This window comes from Chelonoidis abingdonii, chromosome 1 (genome assembly GCF_003597395.2).
Source record: "Chelonoidis abingdonii isolate Lonesome George chromosome 1, CheloAbing_2.0, whole genome shotgun sequence".
NCBI lineage: Eukaryota > Metazoa > Chordata > Testudines > Testudinidae > Chelonoidis > Chelonoidis abingdonii.
In genome coordinates, this window is record NC_133769.1 from 209,414,318 (window position 1) to 209,432,715 (window position 18,398).

At 39.8% G+C, this 18,398-nt stretch overlaps 1 protein-coding gene across 1 annotated transcript in view; it reads right to left on the minus strand.

Moving 5' to 3' along the window:
* Positions 1-485: 485 nt before the first annotated feature.
* The window catches only part of RSPH1 (radial spoke head component 1), a 20,292-nt gene continuing 2,379 nt past the window's right edge, over positions 486-18,398 (minus strand). The window contains exons 2-9 of the mRNA XM_032763702.1: positions 16,207-16,320; positions 15,243-15,348; positions 7,288-7,378; positions 6,807-6,942; positions 6,431-6,502; positions 2,877-3,033; positions 2,261-2,401; positions 486-670 (exon numbers count right to left, since the gene is read on the minus strand). Of these exons, the coding sequence (XP_032619593.1) occupies positions 597-670; positions 2,261-2,401; positions 2,877-3,033; positions 6,431-6,502; positions 6,807-6,942; positions 7,288-7,378; positions 15,243-15,348; positions 16,207-16,320 (891 nt within the window). The 3' untranslated portion in view covers positions 486-596. The remainder of the gene's footprint in view (positions 671-2,260; positions 2,402-2,876; positions 3,034-6,430; positions 6,503-6,806; positions 6,943-7,287; positions 7,379-15,242; positions 15,349-16,206; positions 16,321-18,398) is intronic.

The following is an 18,398-nucleotide window of genomic DNA, read 5'->3' on the forward strand; positions in this document are numbered from 1 at the left end:
AGTAAAACTGCTAAAGAAGCAGATGCAAATGTCATTTTAATTGCTTTATAACATCATAATTTCAAAAATATTTTTGATGCTGAGAATTAGTTTCCAACAGAGAAGCTGTGTTTTGATTTGGTACTGCTCTCAAGGACTTTGAGGATATAAGATCCAAGGTTCACCTTCCTGCGAAGAATTGAGCATAGACCACTGCCACAGTTAAGATACAGACTTCAGTGAACAATGGTCTGATACATTATGGGAAATTACTGAGAATTTTTCTTCTCATTTGTGTACACTCCATTTTAAACTAATAATGTGAAAGAGTCCAAAGATATACCCTGATCCTGTAATCACTTAAACAAATGAGTAACTTTATCCATGTGAGGAGTCCCACTGAGTTCAACCAATGGTTACATATACTGTATATAGCAAATAAAATGGACTTGGAGTTAGAAATCATAAACTCTGAGTTAAGAAAAAAAGGCATTTTCTACACAAAGTACCCAGAAAAATATGTTTATTCAAAACAGTGTAACAGAGCTTTCAATTAAATAAGAATAATACAGGGCTATGGTACCCAGTCTTTTTCTGTGTAATTTCCTTATTTGGTTTTATTCTTCTTTACCTGTTTCTGCCTCCTCTGATTCCTTTGATTCCTCCTCCTTCTCTTCTAAACTAGTATTTACTGTTGGGAGAAAAACATGAAATCTGGGGTACATTTAATAAAATAATAGCACTTGAAATCTTTTTAATTCATTCATTCATTGTAGTAATACTTTATCCTGGAAAATATAGTGTAGGCTCCTTACATATACTGCCTAGTTCGTTATTAGGAGCGGGCCTAAGTAGAGTGCTTTAGAAAATCTTACTCTTTTTAGAAGATAGGCATATATGGGATATAATAATCCCAAACTGTTTTAAATTTACAGTCCACTTACTGTATTCACATTACCAAAGGAAAGACCCTATGGTAAACGAATAAGGACATAAGTATGTAACCCATACTCATAGTCCTAGGTTCATCAACAGAATGCTGTAGGACTTAAATGGCCTGATTCCATTCATTACAAAAAATACTAATTACTGAGGGGTGGGCTGCTCAATTAATATTTCATTATTAGAGAACATTATTAGAGAACAATAAAGTAATAATGAGGCCTAAAAATTACAAGTACATTCAGCATCATCACATTCTGTATATTAGGGGCCAAATTCTTCATGGACATAACTCTGTTGAAATCAAAGAACTTAGCTCTATGGGTTTAGGGTACGTTTCAGCATATTTTCAAGCCATTTAATTGTCTTTCTGGCTCCTGTTGTCAGTTTTGCGCTTTACCTTAACATAAAATGGATTGATGAAAAACGGAGAATCAAACACTTGATGGTTGGAAACATCAGAATACAAGTTTACAAATCTGGATATGTTTTAATATATGCAGTCCATATTTTAAGTAGGCAGAGATTTACTCATAAAATATGGCTTAACACAGGCCTCACTTTACAATACCTTTTAATAATTTTGATACATAATTTGAAATATTTTTTAAAAAATACTGAAAATTCAGAAACTATACTTAAAACATCCAAACATTAAAAAGCAATAACTTCATTTTCAAAACTAGTTTTTCTTTTAATCATTCATTTAGCTTTGAATGAGTGTGTGCAAGTGTCACCAATAGGATCAACCCTCCAAATCCATATGTAGATTTCAAACGTCCAAAGTTTTGGTGTCGGTTAGCTCTGGCGTTCCATTTAGTATATCACAAAGATCAAACCCATCAATAGTAATGAGATTTCTTTTCTTCAAAACAAAGCTTTGCGTGATAAGTGATATAGTTTGAAGTCCTGTATGTCAGTTTCACCTTCTAACTAAACAAATTTTACATTAATATAAAAGGTTTGTTTCATTACCTCTTACGCCGTTTTGGTTCTGTTTTGTTTTTTCATTCCAATGAGGAGAACACTCCTCTCATTGGGGGCGGGATGGGGAGCTTCACTCTGAGGGGCTAAATTTTCTGAGGCATGTCAGCCTGGCCTCTAATTTTTGTACACACAAGTTTCAAATATCCACTATGTGCAAACAATAATGCACATAAACTTGAGTATACAAAATTAAAAGCCACCGTGTGAAGATCTGGACCTTTATGAAAAACAAGAGTTTACTATCTTTTCAGAATGATAATGTGCCCTCACACAGTAACACATTTTCAGCTAGTTGACATGCACCATTTTAGATAGCCACCTATAATCACTCATTCCTCTCTTTCTTCCTCACCCTGATCCACTTGATCTTCTTTGCCCCCTTCCTCCTCTTCTTCTCCCTCCTTAGATGGGAATAGATCTTCAGTGGGCTCTGCAGCTTCAGCAGGAGGTTCCCCAACCTCAACAGGTTCCTCAGCAACAGGTTCCTCAGCAACTGAAACGGGAGAAAAGGAGATATATGGCAATCTATAAGGGGGAAGAAGAACTTTACAGAACTGCTCATTGCCATTATTTTTATTCTTAAGTAACAGCTAACATCTTAGGCCCAATCCTGTAGCCTTTGATCATCTGAGTAATCCCACTGACTTCATGTGGAATGCTTATAGACGGGTTGCAGTATCAAGCCGTGAATCAGATTATAATAATTTCTCTTTACAGGCTTCCCAGGACAGTTGTCTCTGTTACTAATACCACATTATATCAAATGGAAGTATACTCAGCATGCATTCTGCTGCATATGAATGTGCTGCAACAAGAGGAACCTTCCCACTTTTACTTGTCGCTAATATCCAGCATCTTGTAAGCTGACAAAAAGTACAACTCTATTATAACATATGCAAATTAATGAGGCAGAAACAGTTTGGGGAATTTTGGGGGGAAGGAGTTTCCAACAGTTCATCGGGACAAACCTGCAGTTTCTGGTATCTCTTCTGCTGCTGGAGGCTCTTCAGGAGGTGGTGGTTTTTCAACCCCTGGTGTCCACAGAGTTAATTTAGTAATATTTTTTGCTTTCCATTTTGGAATAATTGACTGAGATTCCTCCTCTTCCTCTTCTTCCCCTTTATCCTAAAAAACAAACAAACATAAAAAATCTAGCATCACAACTGGGAATGTGAAGGTAATGACAATGAGCCTGTTTGCATGTATTGAAATCTCTTTTGACCCTGAGTTTGAAATGGTAACAATACAGCCCTTTGGAGTACGATGCCAATATGTAACAAGAAATGAACATTAACAGTCACAAACTTTAGAAGAGAGAGAAAACCATTCTAAGCTAGAAAACTTGGAGGCAATCAGTCAGTTATAATGTTGGTCTCAAAATTAAAGAAAAAAATGCTAGTTTCCTTTCTTTCTTATGCTTAGATTCAGGTAACAAAGAGCCTTCTTCCTTAATCATTCTGCAACTCTCAGAAGGGCTGGGTCTAACGGCAGTACCTACAGGCACTGGGCTGTTCCATTTCCCCACTGCCACAAAAGGGATGGAAAGGAGAAAAAGCAGGATCATTATCTGTCTCCTTTCCACATCCGCCTACACCATAGGTCTGGCACATAGGGAGCTCATGGAGGCATTCTGCACCCCAGAGGGAGAATGCATCCTGGTTCTCCCAGTGGGGTTATATAGCTCTCTGCCCCAACCCCTTTCAGAAACAGACAAGAAAGAGTGCACACAATACAAAATTGCTCTCTGCTTCACAAGGCTGCGCCATCTGCGCTCAGGTAAGACCCATGGAACTTATGAAGAATGCAGTATTGTACATGAGCTTTTGTGCTCTCAATATCAGCCCTTCTGTCACTTTCTTTACAAATAAGAATGATTTATTTTATACAAAAGTGGGAGAGTTTAAATAATAGACTAGCTAGCTGTATTGAAAGCTAACTTTTCTTAAACTAATTTTATTTGAAAATGAGTCGTATACTACAACTATTTCAACTACAGCAAACAAGCAAGTTTGGACTGTTTATTCTCATTGCTATAATGCTTGGTATGTATGTGGGCAGCTAGCCCTCCTCACTCCTTGCACCACTCTGGCTACACTGCTTGATCAGAGAGCTAGCATGGGAATGTCTACCTCAGCTAAAAATTACAGTCCCAGCTCCAGTATAGACATATACCTAAGGGGCAAATCTTAGCACACACGAAGTAGCCAGGCCAGATGCTGGGAAGATGCAGGGGGAGTGGGAAAGGGGGAGATATTTTCCTCCTCTCCTCCCAGACACAATGAGCAGCTGTGAAGCCACTGTCTGCAAGAGCCCTGAGTTCTCCCAACATGGACTTCTAGCAGCAGAGACGCTGGCTTTGGCACACCCACCACCACACACTGTTCTTTAGGGATCTGATGTGGAGCTGCAAGTTGTTCCTTTTTTATAGAAATCTGAGAGCACTGGTCTAAAGAAATTGATATTGCTCATACTTCTTGGGTGGCTGAAGGTTTCATCATGTCACACACATAAATCTTCCATTATAACCATATACACTTCCCCATATCTTACTGCTTACAAATATACTTGGGATGAATGTTATCTTTCCTAGTGCTTTGTCTAACAATAGCTAAACCAGGGGTAGGCAACCTGTGGCATGGAAGCTGATTTTCAGTGGCACTCACACTGCCCGGGTCCTGGCCACCAGTCCGGGGGTCTCTGCATTTTAATTTAATTTTAAAGAAGCTTCTTAAACATTTTGAAAACATTACTTACTTTACATACAACAATAGTTTAGTTATATATTATAGACTTATAGTAAGAGACCTTCTAAAAATGTTGAAATGTGTTACTGGCACACAAAACCTTAAATTAGAGTGAATAAATGAAGACTCGGCACACCACTTTCGAAAGGTTGCTGACCCCTGATCTAAACATTTCAAAATGTAGTTGCAGTATTTTTACAGAAAAAGAGGAAACACCCATCATTATTTTTCATTTAAGGAGGGAAATACAGTTTGATTAAAAAATAAAAGTAAAACAAAGCCAAAGCATATGTTTTACATCTTAGTAGCTGTTTACCAAAACATGCAATAAAATAGAAATAATAATCATTTCAGTTATAAAATGCTTCATATTTTTAAGATCTTAACAAACAAAAACAACTGGAGTTAAATTTTACAGGTAAAGCAAAAGTTTCCCATTCAAACTGATATTATCAAGGGATACTGTTCCCCACACTCCTTTTTTTGTGTTTTGTTACATGCAGGTAAACCATGCAGCAGAAACACTTCATGCAAACCCAGAGAGCACTTCTGTTACAGTAGGCTCCATGAAGTTAAAGCATTTAGTGGTGTGTGGGTTCCCATACACTGGAAGAGAAGGCAGGTTTTTGCTGCCCTTTCTCTTGTCCATGGGTTGTATTAGCTGAGCAAATCAATGAAAGAGAAGAAATAAATGTGCACTAGATTGACACGTTAACTGTAGAAAGATGAAAAAATGAGGAAGACCCTTTTAGAAAAAAGAAAGATTACAAATCGCCCAAAGCTTTCATTTAGGTGAGACTATATTTGAAATAATTGTTTCACTGGACGTTTTGAAATAGCATGTAATAGACTAAGATCTGGCATGTCAGGCAATATAGAAAAAGAGCAAGTTCTGAACTAAATGCAGCATATTTGTTATCTTGAAACTAAAATACTAAGCTAAAAATATATTTGTAATAACAGCTAGGAATTATTATTTTTATTATATAACTAGAGTATGTAGGTCAGGTAGTAAGAAACAGGTCTGAAAAACCACACTCAAAAGCAAGAAGAAAAATCAGTCCCTAATACTGTTCACCCACAGCTCTTATTGAAATCAATGGGAGTTGTGGGTACTTGGTACCTCATAGGATCAGGACAATAATAGACCACATTTGAAAAAGTAGTTTCAATTGTGGCTCTAAATTTGCACCTGTAATTTTTCACTAAATTTTAGAATTACTTAGTACTATATTTTTATTTTCCAGTCTTCTGTAATGGAGTGCTAAAATATATTATACTGTTCAGCCACTAAGGGGCATGGTGTGTAAAATACCTTATTTAAACAAACCTCAACTATACAGAGCACAGCATTAAGAGATCTTATGATGACCACATCTGGTATATATAAGCAAGCTTTGAAGCCAGTCCATATCTGGTACAGGGACATGACATCTTCAAAATAAAGGCCAAAGTCAATCAAAACTCTGCCTGGCTTTTTGTATTGCAGAAGGCTAGCACATTTCAGTGAAAGCAGGATCATACCTCTAATCAATGGCAAAACTTCTAGTGTCTGCAATGGGAGAAGCAATAGGGCCTTCGTGTGTCAGGGCTTGCACAGCACAGTAGCCAGACAAGTTTTTTTTATTTACTCTGGTGCTTAGAAAAGCATATTCTAAAGCTGTTGGACTTTTTAAATATACAGTATCTGTAATGAGCTAGGCAGACTACGTTTGAATAGGCTGACCTGACTTGCTGAGTTTTCTAACATTTGGTATAGTCTGGATTATATTATTTACCTGATCTAAATGTGTGTATTCACCATGCTGTTCACACCCAATATTGAAGACATACTTTCCACGACCTATCGGCTGTACACAGAGAAATAAAAAGTTAGCAAGACTTTAAAGCTAGAAAACTTTGAAGGAGTAAATGAAAAATACAAATGATCACTTAACACTGTACTATGTAATTTACACAATATTAAATAAAAATGAGAAAAGTAAACTTTGGAGAAACTTTGCATCATCGATTCATTTATATCTGTTACATTTATGGTTCAGAGAATACTGTGCAAAATGAGAAACCTAGTTCAATTTTTCAGTGTAAAGAGTGCATACCAGAACAACATGTGTTATTTTTTCAAATTCAAATAGCATTTTCCAACATACTTACATTGCCATTCACAAACTTGCCCTGGTATCTGTGGTTTAGATGAATAAGTTCAGCTGCTCCTTCCTGTTGCCCATTTACCCAGCCACCAACATATTTAGAGCCAGTCTCTGCATAGAGGTATGTACCTTGTCCATGCCTGAGAGGCAAATAATAATTGTACTTTATATTACTGTAAATTAAAAGCACAGGATTTCTTTGCAATTTTAATTCATTAAACATATGATTAAAACAAATGCCACATTAATCCATATTTCCAACCCAAAGAACATCTTCATACATTCATGCTCATCTGCCTTCTGTTTCTGGCTCTACTGAAAACAGCTGATGTCTTACTGCAGGCTTTCCTCCCATTCCAAACTGGATTTAGTTGCCAAGGCCCTCCCACAGCTCTCTCTTTCAAAACGACAACCACAACTCTGAAACCAACATTTTTTAAACTTCATCAAGAAACTTGAAAGTTCACTGTAATAATGAAACAAACCTATAGTGGTTAAGCCATTCTCCAGTGTAGGTGTCTCCATTCACGTAGTAGTAAACTCCATTGCCATGTCTTTGGTCTCCCACCCATTCTCCTGCAATGGATGTGACAAAAATAGAGTGAGATGTGATCGGTTTAACTGGTCATAGAAGTCAGCCTTTACAATGATCATCTAGACATTTAGTCAACTTTTTATGTGAATGAATATACAGTATTAGAAAATGGAAATGTAAACTCAGACAATGTAAATTCTGTAACTGAATTCAACGAGAGCAGAAGCAAGCTCTACCTCAGTAATCTTCAACTTCTGTGTGAACAGTAAAGATAGCTTATCAGGCTGATATTACTAGTACAGTATTTCTAACTGATGGAAAGATTTGACTTGTCAGGAGAAAAGCCATGAGCATGCACAGATTCAGAGGATGTGCTAAACTATTCTCTTATTGAGAATCAGTAGGGCTTCAGGCTTCTAGAAAGGGCAGGGAGAATGTTCTGGACCATAAAACTAATCAGTGCAAAACAACATCTACTTGGCCAGTTGAGAGCTAGAGAATGAGAATTAGCCAGCTGTAGTCTACTATGCCGCTTTGGGGCAGTCTGAGAACTAAAGGTATTGGGGCGAGAGGGGACTGATAGCAGTCAGATCTGTGTTCTTGGGGAACTAGGACACAGTATCCAGCCTGACTGACTCATGAAAGATACCCGCCCCCACCAGCCTCTGCTTAAATCAAAACCCATCAGAGAAAAAACTTGCAGAGAGCAATGAAGGATGGATAGGAGACACACCTAGACCCGTCCTGACAAGGGTGACAAGATTAAGACATCTCCATTAGCATACAGAATGAAAAACAGACAACTCCCCTAGCCTCATCTGCATAAAAGATGGGACAGGGAAACATCTCAATTTGCATACAGAATGGAGAACAGAAAATTGCAGAACTGAACTCTGGGACCAGAAAAGCAGGGACGCACTGCATCATGGGAATCTCTGCTCCAGATGTTAATGAACCTATGCCTGCACACACCCAGCTCAGCAATTATCAGACCAATTCTAGTAATGAATCCTTGATTAACATCCAAAATACTAAAGCAGACTAGTTGCATTGTGAGCTCCCTGGAATAAAACACCACCCATAGCCAAGAGTAATCCACTCCTATTGTCCAGCCTAAAGAAAACCCTTGAGTCATCAGTTTACTCATAAACAAATCTGATGTTCTCCCTTGAACCATTATATTTTCGTTACATTAATCCCTACTCACCCTCCAGTAAGTGTTCTGATGCTTAGATCCAAATGATTTATCAGTTCCACTGGGACTCCATCCTCTCTTGACTGATCGTGCTGGGGGCTCTGCCTGCCTCCAGCACTCAAGATCCTGAGCTACCACTATCACCTGGGAACCCCAACCCATTCAAGCCTCGTGGAGTGGGTGAGATCCCCCTCTTTCTCTCTCTCTTTTTTCCTTTCTACCTTAGGTATTAAGCTTTAATAATGTATGTATGTTGGCTTAGGCTCTCCTTGTGTAGTTATCACTATTATTCAATAAATAACTTCTATGGTTAAGCTGGTTGCTTCTCTCTCTTGCTAAACTTTACTCTTTTGTGTTTTTAGCTTCCCTCATTCACTCTACAGCAATGCTTCTTTTACCTAAGCTAAAGATCCCCACAGCACCCAAAATACTGCGGGTTTTGCTCATCAAATAGGTTACTGCCAGTACAACTGTGATGTAGGAGTATGGACAGGGATGTGCTGAATCTGGAACACATAAGGGTGACAGCTTGAAAGTACTGCTTGACCCAGTCCATGGAGCCCAAGGGCATATAAGGGGAGGCAGTTTAAAAGTCCTGCTTCATCCAACCAGTTCTGGGGCTGGAAAAACTCAGCCCTAGGGAACCTAGGTCCTGCAGGATAGCTCCATTGAGAGGAGACTTGCAGAAGGGAGAAGTTGAGCTCCAAATAAAAACACAAGTAACACAAGCAGTGCATTAATAGAATTACAGAAACCCCCCCTTTCCCCCCCCCGCTCCCCCGCAAAAGTAACCCGAATAAATAAGCATATCCCAAAGTAATGGGGAAATCTGGTAACAGGACACAGTGTAGAGCTGACAATATATAGCTATGTATGACAGATTACAGCATAACTCTTTGGTCTTGAAGCTGGATATCCATGCGTGCATTACTTTACTTTTAGGTGTGATGGAAGAAGAAAGGTCTATCAGCAGTGTTCTCACTAGTGAGATGGTTTTGCACCTCTGTTCAGCTATTGTGCTCTTGGTTACTCATGACTGAAAGATTACTTGCTATCAGATGAATGTTTCTGCACATACGGAATTTCCATATGCTGACTATCTCTGCCCCAAATGCTCTTTATCTTGTGTTCTCTTGTTGGTTTAGTTAAAATGCAATAATTTTGTTGTCTGAACTATACAATGTCATCTCATTGCTTAATGGATGAATTAAAGAACAGGATGAGAAGGCATATTTAAAGTCACAGACCTAGCCACAAGGCTGCTCTAATTTATATTAACTAGATCGTCCCTAGGGACTATTCTGCCAGCCAAGTATCAGTGGAACACACTCCACCTTTTCAATCATGCCTTGCCTTCAGGAAATTTCCAACATGCTACCACACAGGAGGAATCCTCAGATTCCCCTTTAAAATAGTTTAAAGGTCACTTGTTTTCTGCTCTGGCCATGTCATCATACAGCAGGCCATACAGGTCCTCAATCTAATCAGCACTGTCTCACACTCGTCTCTTCTCTTCCCTCCCTTCTTTCCTTATTCTGACCCCTTTGTTCTGCCTCTCATCCTCTTTTCTCTCTTCCCTGTGACAGGCTCTCAGCCTCTTCCCTTACTTGGTTGGGCTCCAATCACTTTTTCCCCTCCTCACTCTCTGCCCCTCTCTACACAAACTTACATAGTTGTCTGCTATTTCTTTTACTCCAAACACATTCTTCCATTTATTCTCACCTAGTATCATGCTTACATACGTACCTTTATTTACATTATAGTGGACAGTGCAAGCTACGTAACTTGTGGTACTGGCTGTCCTCACCTCCCACACCATAAATTTTATAGTGTCCTATAGTTTTATTTTGTAGTGTGGGATATGTATTTGGTTATGTCAAGAGACCCTTCCTCCAAAATCTAAAAGTGGACCTTAGGGTATGTACCAGTAGATTAGAACTTATTTGCCAAAGCCTGGCATCACTTATTCAGGGGCCTAACACTGAAGGGAGGAGGTTCCTGTATCTTGAACATAGGCTTTCTTTCCCCAGAATATTAATTTAGTCATTGATTTAGATAATGGCATAGAAAGTACTCATAAAGTTTGCAGACAAACAGGAGAAATGGTCTGAAGTAAATAGGATGAAATTCAATAAGGACAAATGCAAAGTACTCCACTTAGGAAGGAACAATCAGTTGCACACATACAAAATGGAAATGACTGCTTAGGAAGGAGTACTGTGCAAAGGGATCTGAGGGTCATAGTGGACCACAAGCTAAATATGAGTCAACAGTGTAACACTGTTGCAAAAAAAGCAAACATCATTCTGGGATGTATTAGCAGGAGTGTTGTAAGCAAGACATGAGAAGTAATATTTCCACTCTACTCCATGCTGATTAGGCCTCAACTGGAGTCTTGTGTCCAGTTCTGGGAGCCACATTTCAGGAAAGATGTGGACAAATTGGAGAGAGTCCAGAGAAGAGCAACAAAAATTATTAAAGGTCTAGAAAACATGATCTATCAGGGAAGATTGAAAAAAATTGGTTTGTTTAGTCTGGAAAAGAAAAGACTGAGAGGGGACATGATAACAGTTTTCAAGTACATAAAAGTTGTTACAAAGAAGAGGGAGAAAAACTGTTTTTTTTAACCTCCGAGGATAGGACAAGCAATGGGTTTAAATTGCAGCAAAGGAGATTTAGGTTGGACATCAGGAAAAACTTCCTAACTGTCAGAGTGGTTAAGCACTGGAATAAAGTGCCTAGGAAGGTTCTTGAATCTCCATCATTGGATGTTTTTAAGAGCAGGTTAGACAAACACCTGTCAGGGATGGTCTAGATAATACTTAGTCCTGCCATGAGTGCAGGGGGCTGGACTAGATGACCTCTCGAGGTCCCTTCCACTTCTATGATTCTTGAAGTTAAATGGGTGTTAGCAAAACCAAATAAAGCAGGGTTTTTGTGATGTGGTGCATGTGCCCCATCTCGATCATGTGAACCAGAATGTAAACATCTTCACTACCCAGAAAAGAAGAAAATCAAGCTTAAAGACTGTCTGAGCTGCCAAACTTGGAGGGAAGTGCTGGCAGCCGTGGCTAGTTAAGCAGTACAGACATCCAAAATGGGAAGAGATCATAGCCTCATTTGTCTTTTTCTTACTCGAGGGACAGAAGGATCTGGAGAAGTATTTGGCTGCCTTGTACACAGAACATTATGCTGGAACCAAGAGACTCTGATCACAGTCAGAACTGAATTTTGTTTGTTTCTTCAAACTAGGCCCTGACTGAAGGAAGCTGCTGCCCTGTGTTCTTTGTGGACACTTGGAGTAAGTGGGAGGAAACTACCCTGTGTTTGTTTTGTTTCATTTGCCCTGTGGCCAAAGGTAGCTACTCTGTACCTGTTTTATTTTCAGCTTGCTGAGCCTGGAATATTGTAGTTCTTATTCGTTTTGTGAGGCCTGTCTTGAGCAGGGCAGCCACCCCTCCCAACCCATTGGGGTGGCTGGTAGTCTTAACTGAAAATTCACTGTACTGATCCTTCAGATTATCACCATTTCACTAGCTCTCCAGTACATATAGTCTTCTGGCCTGGACAAGATTTAAATTTCTAACACAGGCCAAACCCCCTACCCTTCTTTGCACATCACAAAACAGCAAAAAAAAGACAGCATAAGGCAAGTTATTTTCCTTGTCAGGTCACCTTTAAAATCTGAGACAATTTACACACACCAGATGGAAGAATAGAGTGGGACTATTTCAGAGTGTCTTATACTGTAGCTGAAATAATCTTTTAACAGGTTCTAAAGAACCTAAGCCAAAACCAGTAACTGAGCGTTCTGATTTTCAGATACTGTGCAACAGAAGCTGGGTGCCTCAGAACATCTGGAAATCAGTTCACTCATTTAGGGGCATAAATATGGATGTGGGTGCCTAAAATTAAGCCACTTAAGTTTAAAAACTTTGTCTTTGGTTCTGACCTCCTCTTTCAAAGCTGATGGGATAGCATACAACATTACTCTATTGAAAAAAATGAATAAAAAAAGGCCAACAATCAGATCAACCTCCTGATGTTTTGCAGAGACAGCATTAGTCCTCAAATTAAATGTCATTCTGGAAAGAAACTCTCTGAAGATGGTTAATGAAGCAGCTGGAGTCTGACTTATCTGTCTCCTCATATTTCTCGGAAGACAGTGAAGAGAATCAGACCGAATCAGTCATTCCTAGTACTAAAATGTGGGGAAATATTCTGTATGAGCTTCTGTTTCAGGAGCTGGACTAATGATAGTCTACTCTTCTGTTTTATGAGATTCTTTAAGTACAGTTTCTTGCTTAAACTGTTGCATTTCCTAGCCTTTGCTACCATAAAGGAAGAAAGTGCATTCCTAAAATAATCTGTTATTTGTAAAAAATTGTAATGACCCTTCAGATTAATCTTGAGAATTCTGTTCAGGGCAAAGATCTAGATCAAGCTAAATTAAATAATTCTGTACAAGAAGCCTAAAAGAGCATCTGAGAATGGAAGGAGAATTGCTGACACATGCTAATTTCAACAGAATGCCATTGATTTCAGTGGAAGTGAGGAGCCTAAAAAACTTTGTGGATTGGGCCTATGCAACTTGGTTTTATGGTTGTTGGTTTTTTTTGTGGGGGTTGCTATCATATTAAAGATAGGTGCAGACAGAAAGTAAGGGAGTCACAATGACATCAGTCAATACTTCTTTTCTTAGAGGGGAAAATATAAAACAAAGACTGCACTAGTAAAATATAGTTTGAACTCATTTTCGGAGTATTTTAGCCTCAGAAAGCAAACGATGAGGTACTGCTTAAGTAATTGTTCCTCAGTGAGCAAACAATCCAACGTAGCTTTCCTAGTGCATGAACCAGGCCAAAAGACACTGCCATAAACAAATTAATTTAACTTATGTCTGTGCAAGTCACTTAATTCTTTCTTGCACTTCTGCTGACATCCATTTCTTCCGCACGGCAAGATGCATCAGCGTGAATCTAATCTTCCCAAGCCTTCCAATCTATATTCTGATGAAAGCAGTTCAGTGATGCTCCCTGGAGAATGCTTAATCACAAGTCAGACATAATGCCTACATTTGGAGGTGGTGCTTCTACTAAGTAGCAGATTTCTTATCTACCTATAATATATAAAGTTTTCTTCTCCTGGATCTTGCACTTTTCCTGAACTGCACACTTACAGAGATGTACAGAGGAGGGAAAAGACCCTTGTTACTCCGAGAAGTAGAAGCTGCATTAGGATATTTATCACAGTGACTCAAACTGTGGACCACGGAGTATTTACTAGTTGTCCACAGAGAAGTAGTGGGTCACTTGGTGTTAACTCACCATATATACCCTGTGGGGGTTACTATGTACCCTGTGGGGGTTACTATCATATTAAAGATAGGTGCAGATATATATATGGACTCCTCCCTCGCTGTTGGCAATCTCACCAATAAAAATAAATAAATAAATGTTCTCCCAACAGGTAAAAACTTTTTTTATAGTAAGCTTTAAAGGCTGGATTCTTCAGTGTAAGCTCTCCGGCCACAGATTCCCCTTGGAAAATTCTGGGGGAATCTCTGCCAGTGTAGAGTTCTGCCCAGCAGTGCAAGTAGGCTGGTATGCCCAGTACCCCATACCAGCAAGATATTTATAGCTGGTATGGTGTATCGGAAAGACACAGAAGGAGCCAGTGGCCCCATGGCTCTTCTCTGGTGTGGCTGTACTGCCCCAGCCCCACCCCCTACCCTGCCACTGACCTGCCTCTCCTCTGGCTCCATCTGTACAACAGCAGCCCCACCGGAGAACAGGAATGGGGAGCCAGGCTGGGGGCAGTAAAACAGCCCCGCCGGAGGACAGGACTGGGGGACAAGGCTGTGGGTGGTACAGCAGCCGCGCCAGAGGAGCCGACCACACAGGACTGCCCAGTGGCCCCACATTCTGCTCCTTTCCTGAAGTCTCCAGTGCAACAGGAAGAGGACAGAGCACACCCCCGCCCCACCAGGTAACGTGGGTGGATGATAGGGAGAAGATGGAGAGTGTGTGGGAGCAGGGTTGGAAGGAGTCACATGGAGGGTCATGTGCTCCCCCATTAGCTGCTCCCATCCCCACCCCCCATACTCTCTGCCAACAGGGTAAATTTAAACTGCCTTCTTGAAGGTTTAACTTACACCAACTCTAGGTGTCTGAGAAACGGTGAGCTATGATAAGCTCCTCCTTAGCCTCCACTCTCTGCTGCTGTGCTTAGATGCAGTGGAGAACCGAATCCTGTATTTTTACAATGTTCAGAACCTATAGTTCTTTGAAAGGATCTGAAAATGTTCTGGACTGAACTTGACTGTCTGTCAGCATAATCACTACATGTCAATGAATATTCTTGTGATGTTCTTGGGTTGTTGTTTTTAAAATAACTTATACTGTCTTCTACTCTGATTCTAACTAAGAATGCGAAGAATCTGCTCAACACCAAATATAATGAAGCATTCCACTTGATCAGATGATTTGGCAGGAATAAACTGTTGCCAAAAACTTCAATCCACTCTTCACCTAACATCTGTGGTGAGGCAGGAATGAAGAGGGAAAAAAGAATTTTGGGACAATTTTATGGATCGAAGCAATAATATGCTGCCTGGCTCATTGTTTCCCACAATTCCACTGAGGCACCTCATCTTCTCAAGTATTTAAATCTTTATAATTATGTTCAACAACAAAAGATGCACATTTTACCTTCATATTTGGATCCATCTGGATACATAAAAACGCCTTGACCATGCTTTTTGTTGTCAAAGAATTCTCCAATGTAGCGAGCACCATTTTTAAATCTGTACGTCCCCTGCAATACATTTGGTGTAGATATAGTACTTTGAATTAAAAGGATAATGAAGTGCCTAAACTAATGGAACTGTTGAAACACATGCATGGTTTTCAAAATAATCCTCTATAACAGTGGTTCCCAAACTGGGGTTCGCAAACCCCTGGGGATTCACAAAATGTTACAGGGGGTTCTCAGGAAAAAATTCCCTAATGGTGGACAGAGCTGTCCCAGCACGGGGCCAGCAGCCCAGAGCTCCTGGACTTCCGAGAGCTAAGCAGATCAAAGCAAGCCTATCTATCACACTGAGGAGATTTAAACCTCAAGACTACTTATAAGAAATGGAAAGGGAGGTGAATATTTTTTGCTGTTTTTAAAATTAAATAGGCAGCTAGTGTTGTTTTTTTAAATTATTATGAAAAACAAGTTTAAGCTTTGTTGTAACGTGCACTGTTTCCTGGACTGCTCAAGACCTGAATGCTTGTGTAAGAGGAACTCTTTGAGTTGGCTTCTTAAATACCTCCATGCTGTTTCCCATCTGATACTCCTTGATGAAACATGGGAGCCTTGTCTTATAACAGGCTTATTCAAAGTGATACAAGCTATGAAAGGCAGATCTTGGAAGAGTGTTGCCATTTTCATAATGTAATAAAAATACTGTAATGATAAATAATAATTAATAATAAATAGTGTCTAATAAGCATGTTATAAAAACAAATTTTATATTTCCAAGATCACTGTTTTTATAATTTATACTCAGGTAAAGGAGAAAAACCTGGAAATATTCCTTTTTAAGAGGGGGTTGCGAGACTTGACATGTTAGTGAAAGGGTTCACAGGCTGTTAAAGTCTGGAAACCATTGCTCTATAATTATCTTACCCGCCCATTTCTCAGACCATTGGCATACTCTCCTTCATATGTATCGCCATTGGGTAATCGTGCTCTTCCATGTCCATGTCGTTCACCTGCTGCATTGCGTTCACCTTCATATTCCTATTTAAATGGAATAAGCCATTCAACAGTTAAGAGGCACGGGTTCTGAGCTGAATCCAGTATGAGTACAAAGAAGAAGTCAATTGTTTGTTCTGAACAGCAAATTTTCTTCCTGGATCCCAGGATGGCACCTGGCCAAGAAATCTATTGGTAATTGTGGAGAGTATCTTGTACTAACCCACCAGATCCTACCTGGTACCCAAAAGTGTCTTCTGCCTGCAAACTACTGAAATTTGTTGGGTGCTGGATTCTTGCTGCACAAACTGCAGCAAGTTGAAACAGACACTGCATACCACAGTAAAATGACAGGACTTCACTCAAGTCCTTTTTGTCTCTACAACTCCATTGAATGCAGTAGCTTAGAAACTCTTTGAGGCTGAGTATCACTAACGTATATAATCCAAAAAAAAGTAGCAACTAAGGCCATCATTGTATTTGTAAGATTATTTCTTATTTTAAAAAACATTTTGAGATACACATCTCATAGCTTTGAGAATCCCAACGTAACAGTGATTTTTTTTTTGTTTCCCCATACTTCAATAGTACAAATCCAATATCCTGTGTGATCCTAGTCTATGGCTCTGCTCCTATTCTGATTGACATGAGTGGAAGGCCTTCTGTTAACTTTGATTAGAGCAGAACTGACCTTTAAAATATGTAAGAGTGAATAATTACAAATTCAGTTCTTTTTGGGGTGACAAAACTAAAGATATGTTGGTGTAATTATGTCTAATGGGTGCTTTCTCATTAATATTCCACATAGTTATGGACTGGGGCTGTGCCAGGTGAAAAAAAGGATTTATAGATTCAAAGGGACCATTATGATCGTCTGGTCTGACCCCATATAGCACAAGCCATAAAACTTCTCTTAAATAAATCCTAGAGCAGATCTTTTAGAAAAACAGCCTATCTTGGGTTTAAAATTATCAGGACCCTTTGTAAGTTGTTCCAATGGTTATTTACTCTCGCTGTTAAAAATGTATGTCTTATTTCCACTCTGAATTTATCTAGCTACAACTTTCAGCCGCTGGATCCTGTTATACTTTTCTCTGCTAGACTAAAGAGCCCATTATTAAGTATTTGTTCCCCAGGAGGATATTGACAGACTAAAATCAGGTCACCCTTTAACGTTGGTGCACAGACACAACCGGCCCCCTGCACCTAGATTAACAGCGCAGCCAGTGCCTGGGTGGCAATGACAGGCAGCTCTGGGGTAGCTGGTGCCAGCTTTTCTCCACTAGGCTGCCCCGCTGCACGTGGGCTCTGGAGGGAGGCTCGCCGAGGGCCCCGGGGAAAGGGGGCTGGCAGCCAGCGCGGCCTGGACGGCTGCTGGGTGGGGGGCTGCACTGGTGCTGGGCTTGGGGGGATCAGCTCCGCCGCCCGCCCGGCGCCGCGGCTCTAAGGGGCGGGAGAGGCCTGTCTTTTCCGACTTTCCGCCTGGGAAATAGGAAAAGTAACCGACAAGACAATGGGCTCCCCGCACCCCGTCACAGATGTACAGGACTCATGCACGAAATTCCTCTCCCCTTTGCTCCTAGTAAGAAACTCCACAATTAAAATAAAAACTTATAAAAAAAGAAAGAAAATCAGACAAGTATGCTTAACAGGATCATACATCTTTGCTTATAAGAAAATGAAGTAACAGTCCTGATTTAACAATTCCAATTCAAACTCAGCCAGCAATCAACACATATGTAAACTACGACAACAGCAAATAAACAGTCCTATTTTTGTTTCTGCTTTTACGTACTACAGATGATTTTAGTAGATATTTTGAAAAAGATGGGAGTAAAGAAGAAAAGCTGCTATTACTCACAACGTCGAGGAAAACAAAAAGCCAGAAAAAGCCAAACACTCCAGAGTTCCCCTCTTACTTTTAAAAATCTGAGTTTGCCTGATTGTCGCTGCTGGTCAGTGTGTTCTTTGTAAACGCTCTTTACAAGTTAAAAGAAAATTAACCTTACTTACTATTCTATTATAATGTTGCATGAAGAGTGTTAAGGAACTGTAAAGTACCCGATGAAAGGGAGCCGTGAGAGATAATGGCAGCATGCCCTGGATTTCCCCCCTTCTCACGA